This window comes from Athene noctua, chromosome 1 (genome assembly GCF_965140245.1).
Source record: "Athene noctua chromosome 1, bAthNoc1.hap1.1, whole genome shotgun sequence".
NCBI classification, from domain to species: Eukaryota; Metazoa; Chordata; class Aves; order Strigiformes; family Strigidae; genus Athene; species Athene noctua.
In genome coordinates this window covers 130751629-130775957 of record NC_134037.1, presented here as the reverse complement: position 1 = coordinate 130775957, position 24329 = coordinate 130751629, and the positions used below count along the sequence as shown (strand labels likewise).

General features: G+C 41.6%; 1 protein-coding gene across 4 annotated transcripts in view; it reads right to left on the bottom strand.

Moving 5' to 3' along the window:
* Positions 1 to 24329, bottom strand: part of LOC141955374 (ephrin type-B receptor 5) — a 101871-nt gene that overhangs the window by 42180 nt on the left and 35362 nt on the right. For 2 of the 4 annotated variants that reach the window (XM_074895238.1, XM_074895219.1), the window contains exons 5-7: positions 19428 to 20124; positions 7241 to 7396; positions 5044 to 5382 (exon numbers count right to left, since the gene is read on the bottom strand). In XM_074895238.1, the coding sequence (XP_074751339.1) occupies positions 5044 to 5382; positions 7241 to 7396; positions 19428 to 20124 (1192 nt within the window). The remainder of the gene's footprint in view (positions 1 to 5043; positions 5383 to 7240; positions 7397 to 19427; positions 20125 to 24329) is intronic. The other 2 variants (XM_074895292.1, XM_074895310.1) reach the window with 2 other exon arrangements.

Here is a 24329-nt window from a genome sequence, read left to right as displayed (position 1 = left end):
TTCCTTCTTTACGTGTTTAATATCTTTATTTTGAAAAAGTCCTATATCTTTTCCACAGACTTCAATTTAGTTCTGACCCTTTCTATGAATACCTGAAAATCCTTTAAAAGTATCCTGGGTTGTCTTTTGTCATAAGATTGTACTTTACTTCCTGTGGATAAAAAGTGCTTTAGAAAGGCAAATTAGTTATTTTTACTTCCCTTACCTCTATTATTACTACTTTTTGTGGGGAGGTCCCACTCATGCCTAATAAACAGGAAAAAATCCTTTATGCAATAAGGTACCATGCTTTACTATGCATCTCCTATTTCTACTTGCTGAAAAAGTTTCTGTCTTCATTTAAACAGTTGCTGGAACCTGAAATATTAAAACAAGCACATTCATTCTCTGCTCATGCTGCAGACAGGGAATAGTCAAGAGAGAAACTGGAATAGTTTATTTTTGTGGAGTGAACATAGAAATTTAGGTGTTGGAATGGGCTGTCCAGGGCAGTGGTGGAGTCCCCATCCCTGGAGGGGTTGAAGAGTCAGGCTGACCCAGTGCTGAGGGATCTGGGGGAGTTGGAAATGGTCAGTGTGAGGTTAATGGTTGGACTGGATGATCTTCAAGGTCTTTTCCAACATAGATGATTCTGTGGTTCCGTGAAATTTTTATTAAGTCCCCGTCGCAACTGGGCAAATCTGCTGAAGATAGCAAAGTTGACAAATGTCACTAAAATTAAACCTTAAAGAGTATTTCTGTTGTTCCTATGTAAGAAGAAAACAATCCAATTATAATCTTGGGGACCTTTGGCAAGTGCTCAGAGTTGGCACTTAGATCATAAATAAACAAACAATTTGTTACTTTGAAAATTAATATAATTCATTCAGAGGACAATAAACACAGAGCTCACACTCCACTTGCTTTATCTGCTGGTTTTAGCTTGGCAAAACACAGTAGTATGTAGCTTACAACACCTCTCTCTATTCCTTTCCTGTTCTGATCAAAAAAATGCCTTGCCTGTGTCCCTCCTCTTGCAAATTAAGTCTACTGGACTCTTTTGTCTCTCTTTGGAAAAGCAAACATCTTCAAGCAACTCATTCATTTCCCTTCATAATCTCATAATCATACTTGGCATTTAATCTTTTCATCTTCTCACATGATTTCACCTGAAAATCTGCTTTCAGGTCCTCTTAAATTTCCTGGCACTACCCGTAACTCTCGTTGTCCCCATTCAGCCTCTTACACAAGCCTCTAGACTGTCTAGCTTTCTGCAGTTCTACAGATTTTTGTTATTGTCAGGTCCCACTGATCTGAATCTAACTGATGTAGAAGGCTGCTACGTATGTTTTCACAGGTACAAGGCAATCTGGTCACATAACCTTTATCCTCACATACCTCCATTAACTCTCATAATGTCTGGATTGTTAAAAACTATCTCCTTGCTTTTAAAAGACTGCATAGATTTGCTCCAACATTTGAGTCTCCGCTGTCTTTATCTCTTCCTCTTCTTTCTAGGAATGTAACAACTGCCTGGATGAATAAGTTTAGTAGCATGTCTCTGGCTACAGACATTACCTCATGCTTCAGTGGAAGGCGTAAGAAAAAAAAAGGGACAGGTAGTTACAGCTGTGCACAGAGAAGGTTTTTTCACAGTCCTTTAAATGACAACCTGAATTCTGTCCTGAGACATGAGAAGAGGTATTTGTTTGCCCTGATAAGTGCACTTGAAAATGTTAAAATAATCATTAAAATCTTGGTCAGTTTAATCTGTTTTTGATTGGATTTTTAGTCCTTTGCTTTCTTTGTGACAGGTTCCCCCCTCTATGAAGAAGCATAACACCACTACAATCTCATAACAGCCTTTCCTTATGCAATTCATGCTATCTGGAACAGCCTCCCAACATCTTTCTAATATCCTCTCACCTCTTTAGGTATTCACCCTCAGCACTTCAAACCTGAGCTGAAACCAATTCCCTTCTCTTTTGTCTTATCTCTGGACAGTTTTTCCTTCTTGTACTATTACTATCTAAACAGGTTTTATTATTACTATCCAAACAAGTTTCAAATCCTTTTTGCTATAGAAGGTCATCTTACTACATTAAAGGGAGTTTTCCAGTACCAGACCTCTTTTTCTGTCTTCAGATACACAGTCACTGAAGAGTAGGAACATCATAATAAAGCTACCATGAAAAAATGTGAATCGGGGCTAGCAAACTGTTAGGGGTAAGCAAACTTAGATTAACTTAGATTAACAGTGTTTTGGAGAGAAAGATGAACAATGAATAGGTAGCAGGGGAAAAGAAAAAGTAGAACTGTTACAGCATAGAATATTGCCTAAGATACCTCTAACAACGGAGCAGAGGATAGGGAGAAGGATTTTTTGGATCAGCAACTGGAAAAAGTGCAAGAACTCCAACTGATGTAGGAGTAAGGAGAATATTCAGAAACTGCCAGGTCTTTCTTTGTTCACCTTTAATTCAATGGAGAGAAATTTTTCCTACAGCCATTTATTCTGAAACTTATCTTTCTCCAGTTTGCTTTTTTTATACGCTCCACGCCTTCCTGTCCCCTCCTTGTCTCTTTCAGAACATAAGATCCCGACATGTCCATCTCTGCTTGTATAACATGAATAGTAATAATAATAATTGTTATAATAACACAACAACAACAATAAACCATGCTAAAGTGAAAAGATGCTGAAGGGACTGAAGAGCCAGAGTATGGATGAGACAGGCCACATGACGGAGGACGTGGGGCCTTGTTAGTAAGAGCTGTCACTATGAATCAAGGCCAGCTCATCTCAAGCTCATTCCTAACTATCTTGAGGAAGAGCAAGAAACAAAAAAAAACACAAAAAGAAGCTGTTCAGTATACATTGTTGTTAAGAAAGTTGGCCTCCCTTTAAACTGCTTCAGTGCACAACCAACACACCCAGAGACACCTGGAGGAATACGAGTGGTCAGAGAAGTCAAATAGAAGCAAAAGAAGAGGGTAGATTTGGTGATTCCAGGCAGGAGAGGAAGCAACTACTCAGTTAAAAGTACCTCAGATATACTTGAAGAAGGCTGAGATGAGAAGCACGAAGAAAGAGAATTCTTCAGGATGTTAATAGAACCCCACCTGACTTCAGCAGAAGCCAAAGAACTGCCTGGAATTACCATACAAATTACTCAACCATATCTTTTAATGTAAACAAAAACATATTGCCCACTTGCAGCCAGCCTTTTAAGGGGACTGGGTATCCTGTACATGCCCTTCTACTCAGTGTCTGTCAGGTAACATTTCAAAAGGAAGATATAGACGTCATCAAATGTCTGGCAACTGCTAACAGCAGGAAATTACTTGGGGTGTATATTTATTCAATTTCTTTCCATAGCACAGAAGCAGAAATGACAAGATGTGATTTAGTCAAGATTATAATGACACATCTGGTTTCACAGAATTTCTATTGAGCTTTACCAAAGCCTGGTTTTGCAGCAGTTTCCACAACTACACTGTGGAATCTCATCAGGGATTTGAGTTTATCATTTACACATCTCTAAATGTTTACAGACATCTTCCGTCACTCAGTTCAAATTGATCCCCCTCTTTCTCCTCCTCCTCCTCACATTACTCCTCATTATATCCTCTTAACCAAGCTATGTACAATTCCTCTTCATACTAGCTTATAACATGCTTGTAAAGAACATATGCCCAGTCTCTTACTGTTGACATTTAGCAGAACTGTACTCCTGTATGCACGTGGAGCTTGCTACCTTGTGTAAGATATTTACAGAAAATCAGAATTTTCTTGATGCTGTTCTCCATTTTTCTCCATATATATAATCCTTGTGTATGCTATCCATCAGTCTGACCTACTCCTCAACTCTCTAATCTCTCCCCTTCTTTTGACTGCCCACACAAGCCATTAGTATTTTAGTTTAGTCATCCCTGCAGTTTAGTTCCTGGTTACAAGTATCACAACACCTTTGATACAACTGTACAACAGATTTCAATATTTCTACCATGTAAAATGCAAATAATAAAAAATATATGTATCCTATTGACAGGAGAATATTGCAAGACCACTTATCAGAACACCAAGGCTGAAAAGGCAGGAACAAGGTAGAAAAAAATATACAGCATACAGAAGAACCCAGAGCAATTTCAGTACGATAGGAATGGTGATTCTGCTTCTGGATCAAATTCCATTTAACACCTCTCCACGAATTGTAAAAACTGTAGTTTTCATATCTTTTTGTGACCCACAGACCCTGCATGCCATCCCAGGATCACATATATTTCCATGATGATGAGCAAGTATCATTGTATACATTATTTCTTGTCATACAGTCATTAACTATATCTTCAACTTTAGACAGTGCCTAACTCTGTTTCCCTGTTTTCCAATTCCTTACTTTGATATGCAGCAAGTCAAAGGTGGACAGATTTGATGAAACATTCAATACTTGTTAAAGTGCACTTGAGTATGAACTGGTGAGGTGAATGGAAAGTGGTGTATAGAAACAAGAAAGGATGGAAAAAGAGTATCTTAAAACACCGAAAGAGAAAAAAGAAAAGTGAACAGATGAAAAATGCTAGAAAGACTGACTGAAGTATAAGAAGATGAAATGGAGAAGAGTAGGAGATAGAGAAGGTGAAGAGGAAATGAAGAAATGCTCCCTAAGAGCTACTGTGGCAAGCTGATGCTCACAAAATCCCTGTCAAACCCCAATAGTGTCCCCTGTCTTGCACAATGAAGCAACACGCTTTGTCTGACCCACAGAACTACATCTCCCATTGCCACCTTCTCCAGCAGCTTCTGCCCCAACAAGTCTTCTCCACATGCAACTACATCAGCTGCTAAACTCAGTTTTTCTACCAAGAGGGAAGAAAGGAAAGTCCATTCAGAGAAAGCAGGAATGAGAAGGGCAGAAGCGAAATCATGGAACTAGTTGGGCAAAATAAAAAGGGTAAAATACACAAGTAAGAAGGGAAAGCTCCAGGATCCGAAAAATAAAAGCAAATCAAATGAGAGACAGAAGTGGAGATTTTGGGACTCAGATGCAGGGGTCTCCTCACCTGACTTGCTGGTGCTAACATTGATGGTAGCATAGTGGGGTGCTTCCGAACTCAATTCAGTCACCAAGTTGACAGCCTGGATCTCAAAGGTGTACTGCACACGGGCCAAGAGGTTTGAGACTTGCACGCGGCTTTCTGTCAGGCCCACTTGGCGTGGTTCAAATTGTACGCTGTCTCCACAGCGCACACACGGCCCTGAGGACCCTGCCAGGCATACTTTGCAGATGACATTGAAGAAAACATCCTTGCGGCCACCCAGGTCCTTGGGAAGGCGCCAGGTCAAGAGTACGTTGGAGCCAACAATTTCATAGCTAAGGTCACGGGGAGCAGAGGGGATGCCTAAAAGACAGAATGAAAGATCAGAAACCCATGAAAAAATGAGAGGGAGGTGGGGGGAGGGAAGAAGACAAATCTGGGGGAAAAGAAGAACAAGTTGTTTTTTCTTCTCATTCTTACTCTTCTCTGGTTGCTTCTCTGAACAAGGCTAAGAAAACCATATTCTTTGCTACACCAAACATACACTTACATACATGAAGGAGCAATTGTACTATCACATTTTAGAGAAACAAAATCAACAAGAAGGGTCTTTGTTTCAAGGATTGACTTTTACTCTTCCCTAAAAGAACAGAGAGCGTTAAGAAAAATTCCAAGCCTTTGAAATTTTAATGTACTGGAGCTAGAAAGTGAAAAGCTGAGACAGGTAAAAATAAGCAGCAGTGCTGCACTGCTAAACCTGAGTGTAGACGCAACGCAAAACTGGAAGGGCAGGGACAGAGAGGTTGAGCTCAGTAACAGGGAGGAGCAAGGGAAACACGATTTAACAAACATTTCCCTCCATAGGCTATAATGAAATCCAAGAATCCACATTCTCACCCTTACTCTATAGTCAAGAAATATTGATGAAAACTATGGGCAAAGCCTTTTCTCCATCTAACGCTGATCAATATATAGGATGGCACCCTCTATTAGTACAGGTGGATGAGGTGTTTGTGGAGTATCTCTGGCTGCAGTCTAGTTCACTGCTGGACCATTTGAGTATTTCCAATAGCTGTATTTCTCTGGGGACTCACATTCCCAATGTTGTTTAAAAAATAAATTATGCTGGAAAATTGCACATAGAAGACTGTTTAAAAAATGCGAAACTGACAAGTTGAAGCATTTGTACAGCAGGAAATGTCAGAATTAAATTTTCTTCTGTGATCTTAACTGGGCCACTCAGCATTTACATTGTGGTATAGTATTTAATTGCATGATCACCTACTAGTTTTCCCTGAGGATTCTTATCACAATCTGTATAAAGGAGAAAAACTGCTCAGGCAAATAATCCTGGTGACGTAAGGATTGCTTGATGCTGCTGAAGATAGATTCTGTGCGGTATAAGAAGGGAGGGATTACAGAAAAGAATTACATTTCCTAATTTTTGAGTGTTTAACTTCAGAGCCATAAAGTGTTTGCAAGATGCTTTATTTGGGAACTTAATTTTTTTCCCCTGCATTTCCACAAAGTTCAAGGGTGATATTTGATATATTATTTAAACTATATTTTTGAGTGCTAAGCACTAATCTAATTTCATTTTCTATATCTAATTATTCTTTTGTGACCTATTAATATTCATAATCAATGACTGTGAAAAGTCATAACTGATAAGAACCACAGAGAAGCCAATGAAAAAATTATTTTCCCATAAATAAAATTTGCAGAATTTGGATTCCATGCAGTAAATATGGTCTTCACACTTTCAGTGATAAAGGGAAGAAAATATTGGTTAAATCCTTCAATGAACAATGTTTATCCAGTGTATGAAATGAGTTTAGCATTTCATGAGAAATTAGTATATTATTCTTCCATTAAAAGTTGTACCTTATGCATACTTAGAATGGACTTAAGGTTGCATGAGACATTTAAAATTTGACATTTTAAAATTTCTGAGCATCTAGTATTGCAACATGCCAGTATTTTCAAAACACAGTTTCACCAATGTATCAACATTGTAAAAAGCATGTGGGAACACTTCTGCCTTCTCATCTACATTCACTGAGTGAATATACCCTGTAGTCAACTGGAGGAGCAAAGGGAATTTTTGGGTTATTTCAGAGGTCATGAGAAGATGTGAACTGCAACTCCCCTGAATCATTCAGGCATGTTCTCTCCCATTAACTGTCCCTCTTGCTTTCAGACCATCCATCCAAATACTTACCAGTGCAGGGAGCATCAGAATTGTCTGAAGCAGATCGATAGTAGTGGTTCTGACATACACATTTGCTGGAACCTGGCAGTGGAGCATGACTGTGGGCAGGGCATAGATGGCAGGGGTCATCTCCCACAGATACTTTAAAGAAACCAAGGGGACAGGCTAGGAGGAAGAAAATGACAGAGGCAAAAGCAGGAAACTCATTAATTCCGATTCCAGAAAAAAAGCATTCTTAATTACATTTAACTCATGCTGCTGCTGTAGGGAGAAGTTGTTACATAGAGTAGCTACTGCTGGTTTTGTTGCTTTATCGAGCATGCATTCTTAAAGTTGCAATATCAAAACAGTTTATTCTATACAAGAGCTGCTTAAATTGATTCACTGGCAGATGAAAGAGAAGCAGTCCAGAGACAGCTTTGGCCATCTGAAATAGTTGTCTTCTCATTAGTCACTCAAAGAGCTTTAGTGTTGGAGAAGCCAAAGTGCAGTCATGTGACCTGTCTGGAAATAGCCACACCAGTTACAGATATTATACACACCTCCTTCTCCCAACCCAACATAGCCACAAAAATAGATTTTTTTATGATGCCTTCAACAGTTTAATTGCTTAAAGTAATATAAACTACCATGTCTGATTTTGCCTCCAAATTAGGAGCAGGTACTCAGATTGGCAGTCCTATTGTTTTCCTGTAAATCTGGAAACTTCCCAATAATGGATGAAAGCCTCTTAATTTAGTCACATATAAACTACATATGCATAGGAACATGCCTATGCAAAAAGCTGAAACAGGGATGAAAATCCATCCTACAGGGAAAGAAAGTGAAAAAATAGTAAATTCTTAACAATATGGGAGTATGACACATTCTAGTTTTGGCAAAGATGCTATGCTGAATTACCTAACAGAAGGTGCTTGGTTCTTACACTGAAGTGCTAGGACAAAGCTTTTACAATTTTTATGTAAGTTTTATCTAAGTTTTCTAAAGGTGATTTTCTGCATAAATAGATACAGCGCTTTTAGATTTTAGAGACTGACAAACTCAGGTGAAAATTAATTTATGCACTGACATTTGGTTAGCTAAGTTCACAATAAAGATAATTTACAGGGAATGGGAAACTTTAAGATAGGCCCCAGATGAGCATCTGATATCAAATTATACAAGGAACACACTCGAGAAAGACTGTCCTAGTTATTATCAAAATCAGAACATTCCAAAGGACTGTGGATAATAAAAAGTTATATAAAAAAAGAAAAATGTGTAAGAGAAGAATATTATGTACAGATGTTGAAATGAAATTAGGGTACCTAATGAATTTTTCAAAATGGAACACCACACCAGAAGCTACAGAATTAGCCCATCTGGTTATTATTTACTGTACTTACAGGCTTCCACCTCCAATGACAATTATTTGGAAATGTTTCTAACCCACACAGGTGCTGAGTGATGCATCTTTCTTAACAAACAACCAACTCCACAAAACCAGAGTAGCTTGCATACCTAACCTTCTTCTTGTATGTGTTCAATTTCCTTTGCTTTGGGTTTTCAAAGCCCATTGTAGAATTTTTGATGTATACTGTGTGACTGCAGGTATGCAAACCTTAACAAAGCTGAAAAGGTTACAGTCGCAGTCCAGACATAACAGCCAATAACATCTGTGGAGTCCCATCAGCTTTACGCCTGTTATATTACTTCATCTTCTCTGTCAGAAGTCTTCTCGGCTGCAGAGTAATCTCCACATGTGCTGTGATAAGAGTGGTAAGTCCTGGAACAGGTCAGACCATAAAAGGGACTTCAATAACTCTGAATGATAGCTATTAGGTAGGACAACACTGATTCTTCCCAGCACTCAGAAAATTACAATATTCAGTGTGTGATACATTGCCATATGGAAAGGAAGAGGGAAGAAGAGATTGCAGTTTTGCATATGATGGATGATGGTAAGAAAAGAGCAACTGTCTTTGCCTTCAGGCCTTTATCCAGCAGAAAAATAAAATTATTCTCATATGGAAAGATCTGTCCCTATCTTCCTAGGGACAAAAAAGTAAGTAAGATTTTGTCCACTTTATGAATTATATCCCTTTCATTAAGTCTAAGGCTCCACTAACAGCCCCAGATGTAGAATATCATCTTCACATTTCTTGGCAAATATACCTGTACTGAAACTGAGTATTATGAATGGAAAGTTGTCATCCAATTCACTGCATAGTCATTCAAACAAAATGTACTACTTTTAGGAATATTCCTTTACTTATTTCAAATTTGAGAATGCTGAACTAAATGTGAATGTCATTATTTTCTTACAAGTCATTTTATCTCATATGTTTTTTTCTTGCTTCAAACCCCTTCTAAAACTTCTGTCAAGGCTAATGACACATTCATTCCACTTGTCAAGGTAGATCCTGGACAATGGTTCTTTTTCTTCATTCAGTACTAGAGTCTGACATATTGGTACAATGACTTTGCTGCTAGTCACAATAGTGAAAAAGAACATGTAATTATAATGCTATGTGATGCTAAAAGGAAATCTGTAGCAGATACAGATTTTAACCCTGAGGTGCAAAACCATATTTACATACAAGGGTACTGTTAAGAGAAGTCAGGTAATCTCTAGCCCAGTTACAAATCCTATGAAAAGCTAACAAAGCTGTGAATGAAGAATTTGTCTGGTATTAGGTAAATAAGATTTATTTTAAAATAAGCATGGTTGTGCTAAAAATAAATATTTATTTTCACATGGTGCTTTGAAGCCTACTGGAAACTTGCTGTTGAGACTGGATCTTCAGGGAATGTATGCCACTGATGAATTAGACAAAGGTATTAAGCAAAAGTACAGTGTTGTAGATCCTACATAATGGAATGAGCATGCCAGCAGCACTACCACCGCAGTAAAGAGAGCCAGTTTATATAAGGCAGAGTAAGTCCATTGCTTAAAAGGCCATGCAAGATGCTATTACTGCTATGGACAGTCACTCCAAGTGACCAGAGGCATTCAACAGCTGCTTACAAAAACCAACCAACCAACACAGCAAGAATACAAATTTTGTACAGGGACATGCTGTCTTCTAATGGATAACAATGCTATCTACTCATACCACAGATACAATACAATACTATAGAAACAATACTTTGGAAAAGGTACTCGTAAAGAATACTAAAGATCAAATAGTAATTCCAGTGATACGTACCTAATAAGCAGATACTGCTTAATGCAAAAGTCTAAACCAGTAAAAATGCTAAGCAATAAAACTAGCTATGAATTTTTAATCTACCTCTCTGAGACAGATTTCAGACTTTGACATGAGTTTGCCTCTCTTTTAAGGACAAAACTTATGAAACACTGGCCAGGGAGCTCTCCCACCACCTTAAGTAAAAGAAGTATTTAGATTTCTCCTTTGAAAACGTTCATTCTAAGGTGATGTGAATACTAATACTAAGGTTATGTGAAATGTAAACATTTCTGGGTGGAATAAGTACATAGTTCCTGTCAGAAGTGTACGATAAATCTACTCTCCCAGTGTTAATAAAGTAGTAAATATAAAGTTCAAGTTTTTATGTCTTTACACAACACCTAAACTACTCTACCTCTTCTGCCACAGAAGTGTGAGACGGGTATTTTCCTTTGTATGCATGCTGACTACTAAAAACATACATAAAAGAACATTGTTCTGAAAGCTTGTTTCATGTATACAGGTATCCAGTTCTATGTTGATTTTTATTAATTTTGCTCTTTTCACATGGGGTTTATAAATGGAGACATGTCTGTGTCTAATGACAACTGAAATCACAGGGCTTGATTAAGTTCAGTCTGGGCAGTTGGACTAGACAATCATTGTAGGTCCCTTCCCTTCCCTTCCCTTCCCTTCCCTTCCCTTCCCTTCCCTTCCCTTCCCTTCCCTTCCCTTCCCTTCCCTTCCCTTCCCTTCCCTTCCCTTCCCTTCCCTTCCCTTCCCTTCCCTTCCCTTCCCTGCCCTGCCCTGCCCTGCCCTGCCCTGCCCTGCCCTGCCCTCCCCTCCCCTCCCCTCCCCTCCCCTCCCCTCCCCTCCCCTCCCCTCCCCTCCTCCTTATTCACTGAGTGCAAACAATGTGTTGTGAGTTCAGACCTCTAAGGACTGACAAAGGACTGCTTTCTATATACTATTGATAGAAGACCAAATGTATGAGAAATTCTTGCACATATAAAAACAAATTAAAGCTGTAAAGTAGTCCAAACAGCAGTTTAATAAAGCTCCCAGATGGCAAAATTTGTGGGCTGTCAGTTGCAACTCATTTACACGGCAGGCCAATTTTTTTCCTGGTAGCAAACAGGGGTGGACTTAAGATATTTTAAGGACCTTCAAAAGGCTACATTTGCTGACTTACTAATGTTTGACAAGTGTCTACTGTTTTCTAATAAAGCTGATGTACTGACTGTAGTATCTGCTCAGACCAGCAACACGTACCTGCAAGCCAAAAAATCTACTAAAACAACAGACTAGGTAAGGAAGGAATGTGAAGGAACTGCAGACTAGTTTAACAGTAGATGGCCATTCCCACTTACGCAGGGCACCAGCAAGCGCCATTCTCGGTAGACCATGAACATCTCTGGCATGTGACATTCAGCCCATATTCCGTGCAGATACCCATGACAGGCAGCTGAATCCCATCCCCAGTCAATATAATCAGTGGAACCTAATGAGTAATTTGGCTCACTCTAAAATGAAGACCCAAGGAGCAGTTCAGTTGCCCATACATTTGAGAGGCCCTTTGTATCCAGTCTCTCCGTCACCCAGATGGCATTCCAGTAGGTTCTGCGTCTTCTACTGCTCCTATGTCCTATCTGCTAGCCCTGAGCAGATAGATGTCTTGGCTACACCAGGGTGCCTCTGATGGCCTTAGATGCTTACATGTGAAAAACTGAACAGGGCTGAGAGTTGACAGCTGGAAGTAGCCTCACATTCAGAGGCACTGATCCTTAAGGAGGGCTTCAATCACCTTAGTATCTGCTGGAGGAGCAACACAGCAGGGCATAAGCGATCCAGAAAGTTCCTGGAAAGCATCAGTGACTACTTCTTGACCCAAGCAATACAGGAGGCACTGATGGAAGGTGCCCTGCTGGACCCCATGCTCACAAACAGGGAACGGCTCATTGGTGATGTGAAGGTCGAAGGCAGCCTTGGCTGCGGTGACCATGAGATGGTGGAGTTCAATATCCTGAGAGGAGTGAGCAGAGCGAAAAGCAAGCTCACAACACTGGACTTCAGGAGAGCAGACGTAACCCCTTTGGGGACTTGCTTGGATGGATAAGGGATAAGGCCCTGGAGGGAAGAGTGGCCCCACAAAAGCTAGTTAAGGTGCAAGGATTACATCCTCCAGGTGCAAAAGTGCTCCATACCAACAAGCAGGAATTCAGGCAAAAAATGCCCAGAGGCCTGCATGTTTGAACAAGGCGGGGCCTAGCTAAACTCAACATCAAAAGGAAGTATACCAAAGGTGGAAGCAGGAACAGGCAACCTGGGAGGAACATGGAGGCACTGTCCACACACGCAGAGACATGGTTAGGAAAGCCAAAGCCTACCCAGAATTGCATCTGGCAAGGGAGGCAAAAAGCAAGAAGGGCTTCTCTAAGTCCGTAAGTGGCTAAAGGAAGACTAGAGGAAATGTGGGCCCACTGCTGGGTGGCGCAGGTGACCTGGTGACACAGGACACCTTCTTCACATCAGTCTTTACTAGCAAGACCAGCCTTTATGTCCCAGACACCAAGAGGAAGTCTGGAGCAAGGCAGACCTTCTACTGGAAGATCAGGTGAAAGAATATTTAGGCAAACTGGACTTATATAATTCCATGAGCCCTGATGAGATGATGCACCCATGAGGGTGCTGGCTGAGGTAAGTTCGAGGATACTCTTGATAATCTTTGAATGATCGTGGTGACTGTGAGGGGTGCCTAAGGACTAGAGGAAAGCAAATATCACTCCTATCTTCAAGAAGAGCAAAAAGGAGGACCCAGGGAAATCTGATTTGCAGCAATTAAATATGATTTACATCTCCCCCACCCTCCTAATGAAGACAGTTGCAAAAAAAAAAAAAAAAAAAAAAAATAATCAAAAGAAGAGAAGAGAAAGACTATGACCTAAAATTCATAGTTACTTAGATTTTACATTTGCAGTTTTGGCCAACAAGACTGGACTGACTACAGTAGACACTAACTAGCCTCCACAGGCAAAGACTGCAGCTATCACACACCTTCTGAATCCACTTAAATCCCAGCCGCTGCCTCTGCACCCAGTCAGTGAGCTGCTTGCATCACAAGCACCTTTATCCCTTTCTAAAATTGCCTAAGATATGCTAGCTCACTGCACTCAGGACTTTAGCCCACAGATGGCAATAATAATTGTTCCCATGACATGAAGCTTTTCCTGGCAATGCCTCAGTCCAGCGACTCTATAAATAGTATATTAAAGGTCAAATCAGGAGGAAAGAGAAAAAAATCCCCTGGCAATCTAAATAGGCAAAAGCCACTTCCTTTTATTCCAGCAGTTGCAGTGAGCCTAGGGCTGTCTTCCCACACACAGTCAGAATCCAACTCTCATTTGTTTCTGAAGGATTCCTTTTTTCACACCATGATATTTTTCAGTTTTCATGAACCTTACATTCCCTTCTTACTGCAGTACACTTGCTGTGGTCCTACAACTATGCAGATGACTACTGTAGTCACTGGGGACAGTCATACAAATACCCAAGCTGAAGCAAGCCCATCATCACTAGGACTAGCATGTTTTGCTTTAGTGAACATAACTGTTTCAGGACCAACCGAGAGAAAGCCTGAACAAGAGCAGCTTCTCCTGAAACAGTTCCACGGTGTGCCTGCAGAACAACTTCACACAAAACACCAACACCAGTTAAGCCACAGGCCTTGTCACTGGGATAATAATGACTTGATCATCCCCTAGGCACGAGTACTTTCCAGGAAAACACAGATTTAGCTCTCATTGATTCACAATATCCAATGCATGGACAGAGGGTTGCAGTGCTAACACCTCAGGGGGCAGAGCAAGCAAGCTGTCAAGGTTACTATGAAAGGAGAAGGCCAAGTTCGGAGTGCGCAAGCGCTTTTCTCTCAGCTTGTCTCAGTATTTTTTTATATTTTGGCACACTGTCAGAATGCCATAAATAGTTCATCTGGGCACAGCTCATCTCAGAGACATTGACCCAATTTTCCTCAGTTCCCCTGTAGAACACCTGCCCCTGTGTTGCCTGTAATTGCTATTTGCCTGGCTGCTCACTGGAGACAAATTCCATCTGGGAGTCCAGAGGAGCAGTTTCTGACAGACTTCTAACAATTACAAATATCAAAACCAGCAGAGAAAAGTGCTGCAATCATGGATTTGGGGGTGGGGGTGGGGGGGTGGGTGATGAAGAAAATGAAAATGGGGAAGGGACAGACCAAGAACCAGAGAAGTTAAGAGAGAGAAAGAGGAATTGAAAAGCTCATTTGGACAATAAGGGCAGAGAGGAAATCTTCTGAGAGCAAAACCAAATACTGCAAGATGAGAGGGACCAAGAAGGAGAGTTGGAAACGCCAGCAGAGCTTTTATGTACCTCCAGCAGTGTTTTTAGGGAAGTGATACAGGTGACACTGACTTTTTGTACCCAGATATGATTTGGAATTGAGCTGGGACACAGGAAGAAATTTAGAAGAGCATAAAATTGCCCTCTTCTTCAAGTGAGACAAGTGATCTGTTTCTTATATGGGAGTTCTGCCCCCAGGTGTACTGTGGGACAGCATCAATGAATAATATATGTGAGAGTATTGAAAACAAAAGAGTGCCAAAGCTGGCACTGGAATCAAACTGGGAGGGATGAATGGACATGGCTGAATTTGGGGCCTAGGGAAAAGTGGATGTGCAGAGCTACAGAGTGCCTCAAATGAGAATGACTCTAGGCAAAGCAGTATCAGCACAGAGTTTACAAGAGAAGATAACCATGCCACTTAACTTAAACTAGATAATGGGAGGCACTGCTAGAATAAGGCCTAAACTGAATCAACTGGAAAGGGGGATGGACTTTGGCAGTTACAGAGGGCAGGATGATGGAAAGGATTTAATAATCTATAATACTGTAGAAATATGATTTAGATATTACTGTCTTATAATGCAAGAAAGATGGCATAATTAGCATGCAGAAGACACACTAGAAAAGAAAAATCTAAGTAACTTTTAGATAAAACACTGTTTTATTTCCCCCTAGAAATAAGCTTGTGACTAGCTTACAGAGATAGAAGTATTTTTCCACTGTGATAGGCTAGTTCATGCTGACTGTTACTGTGTATCTTGCATCTTGTTCTGCATAAAGTTGGATCAGCCAAACTTGAAGCAAGGCATGGTGAAGGAATAGGGCCTTAGGTTGATCTAGTTTCATTGTTTCTACAACTGTTAAAGTGGGGAAGAGATAGGGAAAATGAAAGAAATGAGAGAAGAGTGTGGCTTTGGGGCTTTTTAAATGGAAAAGGAGACCATCAAATTGACTGACAAAAAAAAATTAAGCAACTAAGAACTGTTTTCTGCTGAAGTGTTGATAAGGAGATCAGCTGAGTAAGGGGGTTTTTAGGTAAAAGAGATGGAGTTGAAGCATTTACTAGCTAGTTATATATTGGGAAGACTGCCAGGGAATGGGCTGTGTGAAGAAAAAAGGCAAAACAAGAGGAAAGATTTGGGCAAGGGAAGAATGAAATATTAGTAGAGAGCAACAACTGGATATAGGAAAAGCAGAAAACTACTTGAAAAACACCAAAAAGCACCCTCTTGCTACAGAGGCCACCCTGTCAGACCCCACCACTACCAGAACCTAGCCACATAAATCCAATACACTATGACAGCCAACAAGGAGATCAGCTGCCGAAGTCCAACAAGAGGACCTCAACAGGATGCAAAGATCTGCCCCCAATCTCATGACTGAAATAGCTCCCTCCACTCTATCCCTTTTCAAATATGATTCTGTCTATGTTTTTCTCCTATAGTCCCGTGATTTTCTCTTTCTCAGACATCAAAGCTGTATAAAGGGAGAAGAGTCAGTCCTCTGTGCTACAGAAACAGAGGCTGGGTAGCTGGAGGGTAATTGCAGATGTCGGGGTATACTGATACAGTAATAGCACATTTTCAGTGATGTGGGATAAACATCATACTGGACATTGCTATGTGACTGAGTAGAAAAACTGACATGGGACCTGATTTGCAGAACTGACTTGGAATCATTTGCATTTGGACTTGAAAGAAAAAAAAAGATAAACTCTGTATTACTAAATTAATAGTTCTATTTCAGTGATTTTTCAAGCAAAGAGCTGACCTTACTTCTTCATTTGGAAGTCAGTTTAGCACTTCATCAAGTAGTCATGTCTCTTCTTTTTTTCTCCACATTGTCATTTTTGAAATATTTTTTAAAATGTCTTCATCATGAATTCTAACTACTATTTCCAAAAGCATCTGATAACTTAAATCCCATGTAAATTTTAGCCAAAAGGCAGTGATAAGCAGTGGGCAGTGAATCCCAAGAAAAGCATTATATTGTAAAATGGTTTGTGGGGATGATATCTAGGAACAACTGTTTTCAGTAATGAATCTGTTAATCTAGAGAAGATTTTGGAGAACAGCTAATCAGTCCAGAATTCTGGGAACCAGTAGCCTAGGATGGCCTAATCACCCAGAACTTTCTGTTTCTGGCCTTCTAAGTGAAAAGAACACTTAGAGTTGCAGAAAACCTTGCAAGGCAAGGCACCCCATGTGTAAAGATCTACAGAAAGAAAAGGACCTAAGGTCCCAACCTTCCTTTTTCCTCTGTAAACTGCCATTCTCCTTTCTGACTGTTTGGCAGGAAAAGTCTTACTTGGATAAAGTCAAAAGTGAATCTCACACACACCACATTCCACTTCACCTAGAGGGCTTACTAAAGGATGTTGTTTCACATTTCTATTTAGCTGGAGAAACTGGACACATAGTAAGAAACAGCAGGCAGTCTTATGAAACTAACAAAAGAAAGTATCTTAACTCATGGTAGGGGGCAGGAAAAAAACAAACAAACAAAAAAGGGCTTTATCTATCTGCTCAGAATGGTTCTTGTCAGATTCTTTGTTCTAAATAAAGAGGTAACAGCTGGTCCAGGAAGGACTCCAAAGGCTTCCATATGGTGAGGAGGAAGGCAATGCCCACACACTCTCCTACTAAAGTATAAGAAGGAAACTTGCTTCTCCTTCCTATCCATGGCTTATTCTTCAGACTTAAGAAGAGCTCTCTGCAGAATCAACAATAGAAATCTCTTCCTGGGCTACTGCTTTTGTTCTGTACTTCACATAGAACACTGTAGCAACTCTGTATCACAGTGTACTTCTGTTCTTCGGAAGGGAGAACATGCAGAGGAGAAGTTGTGGAAAGGAGTCCATGCAAAGGAACACCAGGGGACAACCTATACTAGCTGAATGTGGCTCCATCCAGACAGGACAGCAACATACTGCTAGCAGGAGAAGAGATCAGGAATGGTGATTAAGCCAGAGGAGTTTACAAGAAACATGAGGACAAAAAATACCTTCTAACACTAAAGTTCATTATTTGGTTGTCTTTGGCTGTTATAAGCTGCTCATGGAATCTCAGGAATTAGATGATGGGAATGGTGTTTTATAGTTTGATATACTACCATTATTTCAGTTATTCCTTAAAATAGTTACCATTTTCATCTATTCCCAGCTTCTGTGATAATGAAGCTGCAAGGAAGTATCAGCTTTCTTTGAATGCTACAAAAAGGGGAAGATAGATTTAGAAAAAATGCTTTTTTTTTTTTTTTTTTTTTTTTTTTTGCCAGGCCTAATGTCCATATTTTTTGAGTGCTTAAAACTACTACCTGATACTGAATTATTGACTGGCAGTTTACCTGGACTGTGAAGTAGTCATGCAGACAACAAATCTAAGTGCCATACAGAGCTGCTCTATGTTCATCTGAGCTTTCTGTCTCAGGAGCAGTACTATACAAATGTAGTTATATCTCTTTCACCATGAGCAAGATACAAAAAGGCACACAAATTTTAATCATTCTAAACATTTAAACAAATAAAAAGCACTTACCAATTTTAACTGCATTGTAAGTCTCCAGCACAATGAACTGAATTTTAATAAAGTTCTTTTGCATGATCCCAATCACTTAATAAAAGAGGAATTTAAGGTAACATATTGACAACCATTTATCATCCATTACATTTGCACTTGGCAGTAACAAGAATATTTGTACTCTCAGTGTCCCAGTAAAACTCTTATTTGAATAAATTACAAAATAACTTCAAAATTGTGTCTGCAGCCAAAACTGGGTTCCACGTTACACTTATTTTTTAGAGTACTGTGTGGTGCAGCAACGTTTTACACTGCTAGTATATCTTGAGTAGATGCATATTAAAACCAAGGAAGCACCAGAAGAACATTATACACATAAATATATAACCAACATAAGCAGTTTAGTCTAAGGGACTGTCTTAAGCTTGACATAGGAAGACATCATTACATTAAACTGGGTGTTGAGGCTTGGCCAGATTGTCCAATACCATTACTGGGGGATATATTCTACTTCCTTCTACCAGCATTTCACAGAAAATACCATGGCCCCAGGGCAGAGAGCACATTCAAGGTAATGATAATACCATTATGACTGTTTTTTCTTACTAAACTAGGCTCCTAGGTCCCTGCTGCATGTTCCCTGTCCAGGCTGCTGTCATTTCCCCTTTCTTTTTTTTTTTTTTTTTTTTAATCATTGGTTCCAATAGCACTAGCAAAAGGGCCCAAAGTAATTAGGACAGTAGAGTGTATTAAGTCTGGGCTCAGCTCTGCTCCATGTGGCACCTTGCCTCTAACGCTGTTGCCTCTTGGTAAAGAAGTGGAACTACTAGATGGCTAGTTACAACTCTTCTTAATTTTGTATATGTAGCCTAACAGGCTGTCTCTGATGGCAGCTTGAACTAAATCCTGAATGGAATTTCCAGCCATGTTCTTAGCACCAAGAAATGGTCATTCCAACCCTAGTCTGGGATGCTAAGTGTCAGAAGAGGCTGCTAGTAAATATTCCCTGTGAGAAGTGATTTAGTCTCCTAGATCTGTGAACTTTTGGCAGATGACAAATACTCCTAATACAGAGAACCCACAAAGAAGTGGCTCCCTAAAGGGTGGGGAAAAAGGGTCTCTCACCTTGGCAGGCTCGTTCCTCATCAACAGGCTGGTAGCCAGCCTTGCAGGTGCATCGTCCAATGGCCACCATCCACTCCCCTTCTCCATTGCAGTGCAACCGAACACCTGGAGACCCAATCATGCTTGTCTCTTCAGCATTTGGTACACATGTCCCTGATGACTCCACCAGTGAGGTCCTCTCCCCTCCAGCAAAAGTTTCCGGGAAGGAGGCAAAACCTTTAATCACAGCTGGGCACTTGTAGAAATAGACTTGGACTGCCACTAGGGACATGCAGGCTCCTGAGTCCTGGAAGGCCAGGTAGAAGCCATGCTTGGTGAGTGGCCCAAAGCTACGTACTTTAACATTCATCTTTACCAGCTTCCCAGTGCTGTCCACCTGGGAAAAGCTTTCATCAGCTGCAATAGTATCCACTTTGGTCCAGGGGCCCTCACGCCACTCTGGCAGTTCCTGAGAGGCTGTATCAGCTTCTGACTGGCGGTAGTAGAGTGTGAAAGTCTCCTTGCAAGAAGAAGCCACAGTGCGCATGCTGGAACAATCTCTCACTGAGAAACGGACGCGGACATGGACGCGGTGGGCTCCATGTCGCTCTATGAAGTGAGTACGCAACCAGTTATTCTGACCTGGTTCAGCCACGTTACAGACTTCAAAGGTTCGGATCAAGCGCTTCTCGTCATCCAGGACACTTACCTCATCCCACTATGATGGATACATGGTAAAGAAAAGCAAGAAGAAATAGTAAAAAAAAATATGGATTCAGTGTTCAACTGCACGAAAAATATAGGACAGGCCTTCTTCTTCCCCTCCCTTCTCCTTGCCATGTCTGTGACAAGACTTGACATGAGCAGCACAGCACTCTGAACAGGATGAAGTATGACCCTGTAAAGAAGAGCTGTTAAACCTTGCAACTAAGAACAGCATGACAGAAATTATAATTCATGCAAACCTGTCACGTAGCATTAGGAATCTTAAAATCAGAGAATCACACTTTCTTCCCTCTTACTTCCCCATCTCTCAGCTCCAGAGAAAAAGACACACAACACAAACGAGACAGAGAAAAAAGTCACTGTTCTTTGGAGAAAACAGTAAAGCAAGTCCCTTGATCCCAGTTGGAGCTGTGCTCTGCCGTCTCTGATGCACACAAAACCACTCAGAATGGCCACTGCAGGGGCAGGTCCAGTATCTGTTTTGTGCCAGGAGGAAGGCACAAGGGAGAGATAGGGATGGGTGAAAGCAGGTTACTGCACAAAGCTGTAAAAGAATCCTCTCTTTACCCTCTCAACTAGCTTTACAGAACAGGTATGAATCCCTGGGTATGACAGAGGAAGCATATAATGAGATAGAAGAGAAGGAACCTGCGCAAACACTCTTGCCAAGGTCAGATTGACCATCTCCTTGTAACAAGATCTACATTAAGACCAGTGTTGTGGAGAAACAAAAGCAAGTTAGGAACGCTGGTGAGTCCCTTCTGTGCAAAACGAAAGCGCCCATTTGCAGACTGGACCATCTTTTCAGGGAAGTTTTCTGCCTCCCTGAGACCTGGATTAGGGATGTCACCAGATGATGGAAGAGTTTAGTACAGCCTTCAGACTATTACCCACTCCTGCTCTCTCACATGGGTACTAATGATATTGCAACAAAAAGTCTAAGGTTGATCAAAAGAGATTCCAGGGCCCTGGGAAGAATGATAAAAAATTCAGGACCACAGGTATCATTTTCCTCAATCCTCCCAGTAATGGGGAGACACTTTGGAAGAAATAACCAGTACCTGGCTTCAGGACTGGTGCCTCCGCCAAAACTTTTGGGTTTATGATCATGGAAGTGTCTTTGAGACACAAAGTATAATGGGGCCTGACAGGATCCACACGGCCTGATGGGGGAAACACATCTTTACTTGTAAACTGGCAGGACTGACTGAGAGGGCTTTAATCTAGAATTCATGAGGGAAGGGAATACCAACAGGAGAACTGAAGGTAAGCCAAGGGTTGGCATGGTATTGCCTAAGGATGGCAATGGTAGTCGGAAGATTTATGTTGCTCCTGGGAGCATGGAGGGCTCAGGAGCATATCTGAAATGCTTGTACATCAACATATGCAGTATGAGAAAAAAAACTGGATGAGCTGGAAGCTTTGGTCAGTTCCCACAGCTACGATGTCATTGGTATTAGTGAGACTTGGTGGAATGAGTCCCACAGCTGGGAGTACTGGGATGTAGCACTACAGGCTGTTCAGAAGGAACAGATAGGGCAGGGGAGGTAGAGGAGCTGCACAGTACATAAGGGAGAAGTTTGATTGTACAGGCCTCACAGTTAGCAATGATGTGGTTGGGAGGCTCTGGGTGATGATTAGGGGGATAAAAACTAGAGCTGTTGTAGTGTCTACTACTGATCGCCCAGCCAGGATGTTAGCACTGATGAGTTATTCTATAGGCAACTAGGAGAAATATCTGGATCAGTAGCCCTTGTCCTTATGGGAGATCTCAACTTCCCAGACATCAACTGGGAGTACCATACTGTGATGAGCAAGTCTGGGAAATACTTGGTTTGGAGAAGAAAACTTCTTGCCACAAGTCATTAGTGAGACAACTAGGAAAGATGCTCTCCTAAGACCTGCTGTTTGTGCATAGAAAAGGACTCGTGGGAGATGTGATGGCAGGTGTCTGTCTTGGTCACAGTGATCACAGAATCACAGAATCATCTATGTTGGAAAAGACCTTGAAGATCATCCAGTCCAACCATTAACCTCACACTGACCGTTCCCAACTCCACCAGATCCCTCAGCACTGGGTCAACCCGACTCTTCAACCCCTCCAGGGATGGGGACTCCACCACTGCCCTGGGCAGCCCATTCCAATGCCCAACCACCCCTTCTGCAAAGAAATACTTCCTAAGAGCCAGTCTGACCCTGCCCTGGCACAGCTTGAGGCCATTCCCTCTTGTCCTATTGCTTGTTCCTTGGTTCAAGAGACTCATCCCCCCTCTCTGCACCCTCCTTTCAGGGAGTTGTAGAGGGTGATGAGATCTCCCCTCAGCCTCCTCTTCTCCAGACTAAACTCCCCAGTTCCCTCAGCCACTCCCCATCAGACCTGTGCTCCAGACCCTGCACCAGCTCCGTTGCCCTTCTCTGGACACGCTCGAGTCATTCAATGGCCTTTTTGGAGTGAGGGGCCCAAAACTGAACCCACTCATTGAGGTGCGGCCTCACCAGTGCCGAGTACAGGGGTCAGATCCCTTCCCTGTCCCTGCTGGCCATGCTATTGCTGACACAAGCCAGGATGCCATTGGCCTCCTTGGCCACCTGGGTACACTGCTGGCTCCTGTTTAGCCAGCTGTCAGTCAACACCCCCAGGTCCCTCTCTGACTGGCAGCTCTCCAGCCACTCCTCCCCAAGCCTGTAGCGCTGCTGGGGGTTGTTGTGGCCCAAGGGCAGCACCAGGCATTTGCCCTTATTGAAACTCCTTCGGTTGGCCTCAGCCCATCACTCCAGCCTGTCCAGATCTCTCTGCAGAGCCTCCCTACCCTCGAGCAGATCAACACTCCCACCCAACTTGGTGTCATCTGCAAACTGACTGAGGGTGCACTTGATCCCCTCGTCTAGATCATCAATAAAGATGTTAAACAGGAGTGGCCCCAAAACCCAGCCCTGGGGGACATCCCTCATGACCGGCTGCCAACTGGATTTAACTTAATTCACCACAACTCTTTGGGCCCGGCCATCCAGCCAGTTTTTTACCCAGCAAAGCGTGTGTCCATCCAAGCCACAAGCAGCCAGTTTTGCCAGGAGAATGCGGTGTCACGGAATTGTTGAGTTTAAAGTTTTCAGTGTAATGAGAAAAAAAGAAAAGCAGATTTTCTACCCTGGATTTCAAGAGAGCAAATTCTAAGCTATTCAGGGAGCAACTTAACAGTGTCCCCTGGGAATCTGCTTTTGAGGGCCTAGGAGTCCATGAGTGCCCATGAGTTTTTAAGAATCTCCTTTTAGAAGCACAGGAGCAGGCAATTCCAGCATGTTGGAAGTCAAGTTGGGCAGAAGACCATCTTGGCTGAACAGGAAACTCCTCACAGAGCTCAAGAGGAAAAAGAAATTGTGTGATCTCTGGAAGTGAGGACAGGCTTTGCAGGAAGATTACAGAGCTGTGGTTCACATATTCAGGGAGGAGATATGAAAGGCCAAAGCTTAATTAGACGTTGAAACTGGACAGTGTTGTGTCTGAAAACAAGAAAGGCTTTTTAAAGTACATTAATAGCAAGAGGAGGTCTAAAGAAAACATGGGACTGATACTTCTTCAGTATGGTCCCTGACATAGGAATAAAGAAAAAGCAGAGGCATTCAACGCTTTTTTCCCTCAGTCTTTAATAACAGTGGTAGACCTTGGTCTGCCCAGTTGCAACTCAGAGAACCACAAATGCAAGAACAGTGATTTTCTATTTTATTTGTGGACGCTGAAAATAGGGACCAGCTGTATCAGCTGAATGTTCACAAGTCCATGGGGCCTGATGGGATTCATCCAAGAATACTGAAGGAGCTAGTGGATGTTACAGAAGGACCCTTCTTCATCACCTACCAAATGTCTTGGGATTCTGGGGAGGTTCACACTCGCTGGAAGTTAGTCAGTGTTATTCCAATCAATAAAAGGGGCATGAGGGAAGACCCAGGGAACTACAGGCTTGTTAGTCTAACCTCACTTCCTGGAAAAATTATGGAGAAGATCATACTGGGTACTACTGAAAGGCGTTTAAAAAACAATGCAATCATCAGGCACAGTCAACAGGTGTTCACAAAGGGAAAGTCCTGTCTGACTAATTTGATATCCTTTTATGATAAGGTCACCTGCCTAGTGGATGAAGGGAAGGCGGTGGATGTAGATTTTCCTGGATTTTAGTAAGGTCATTGATACTGTCCCTC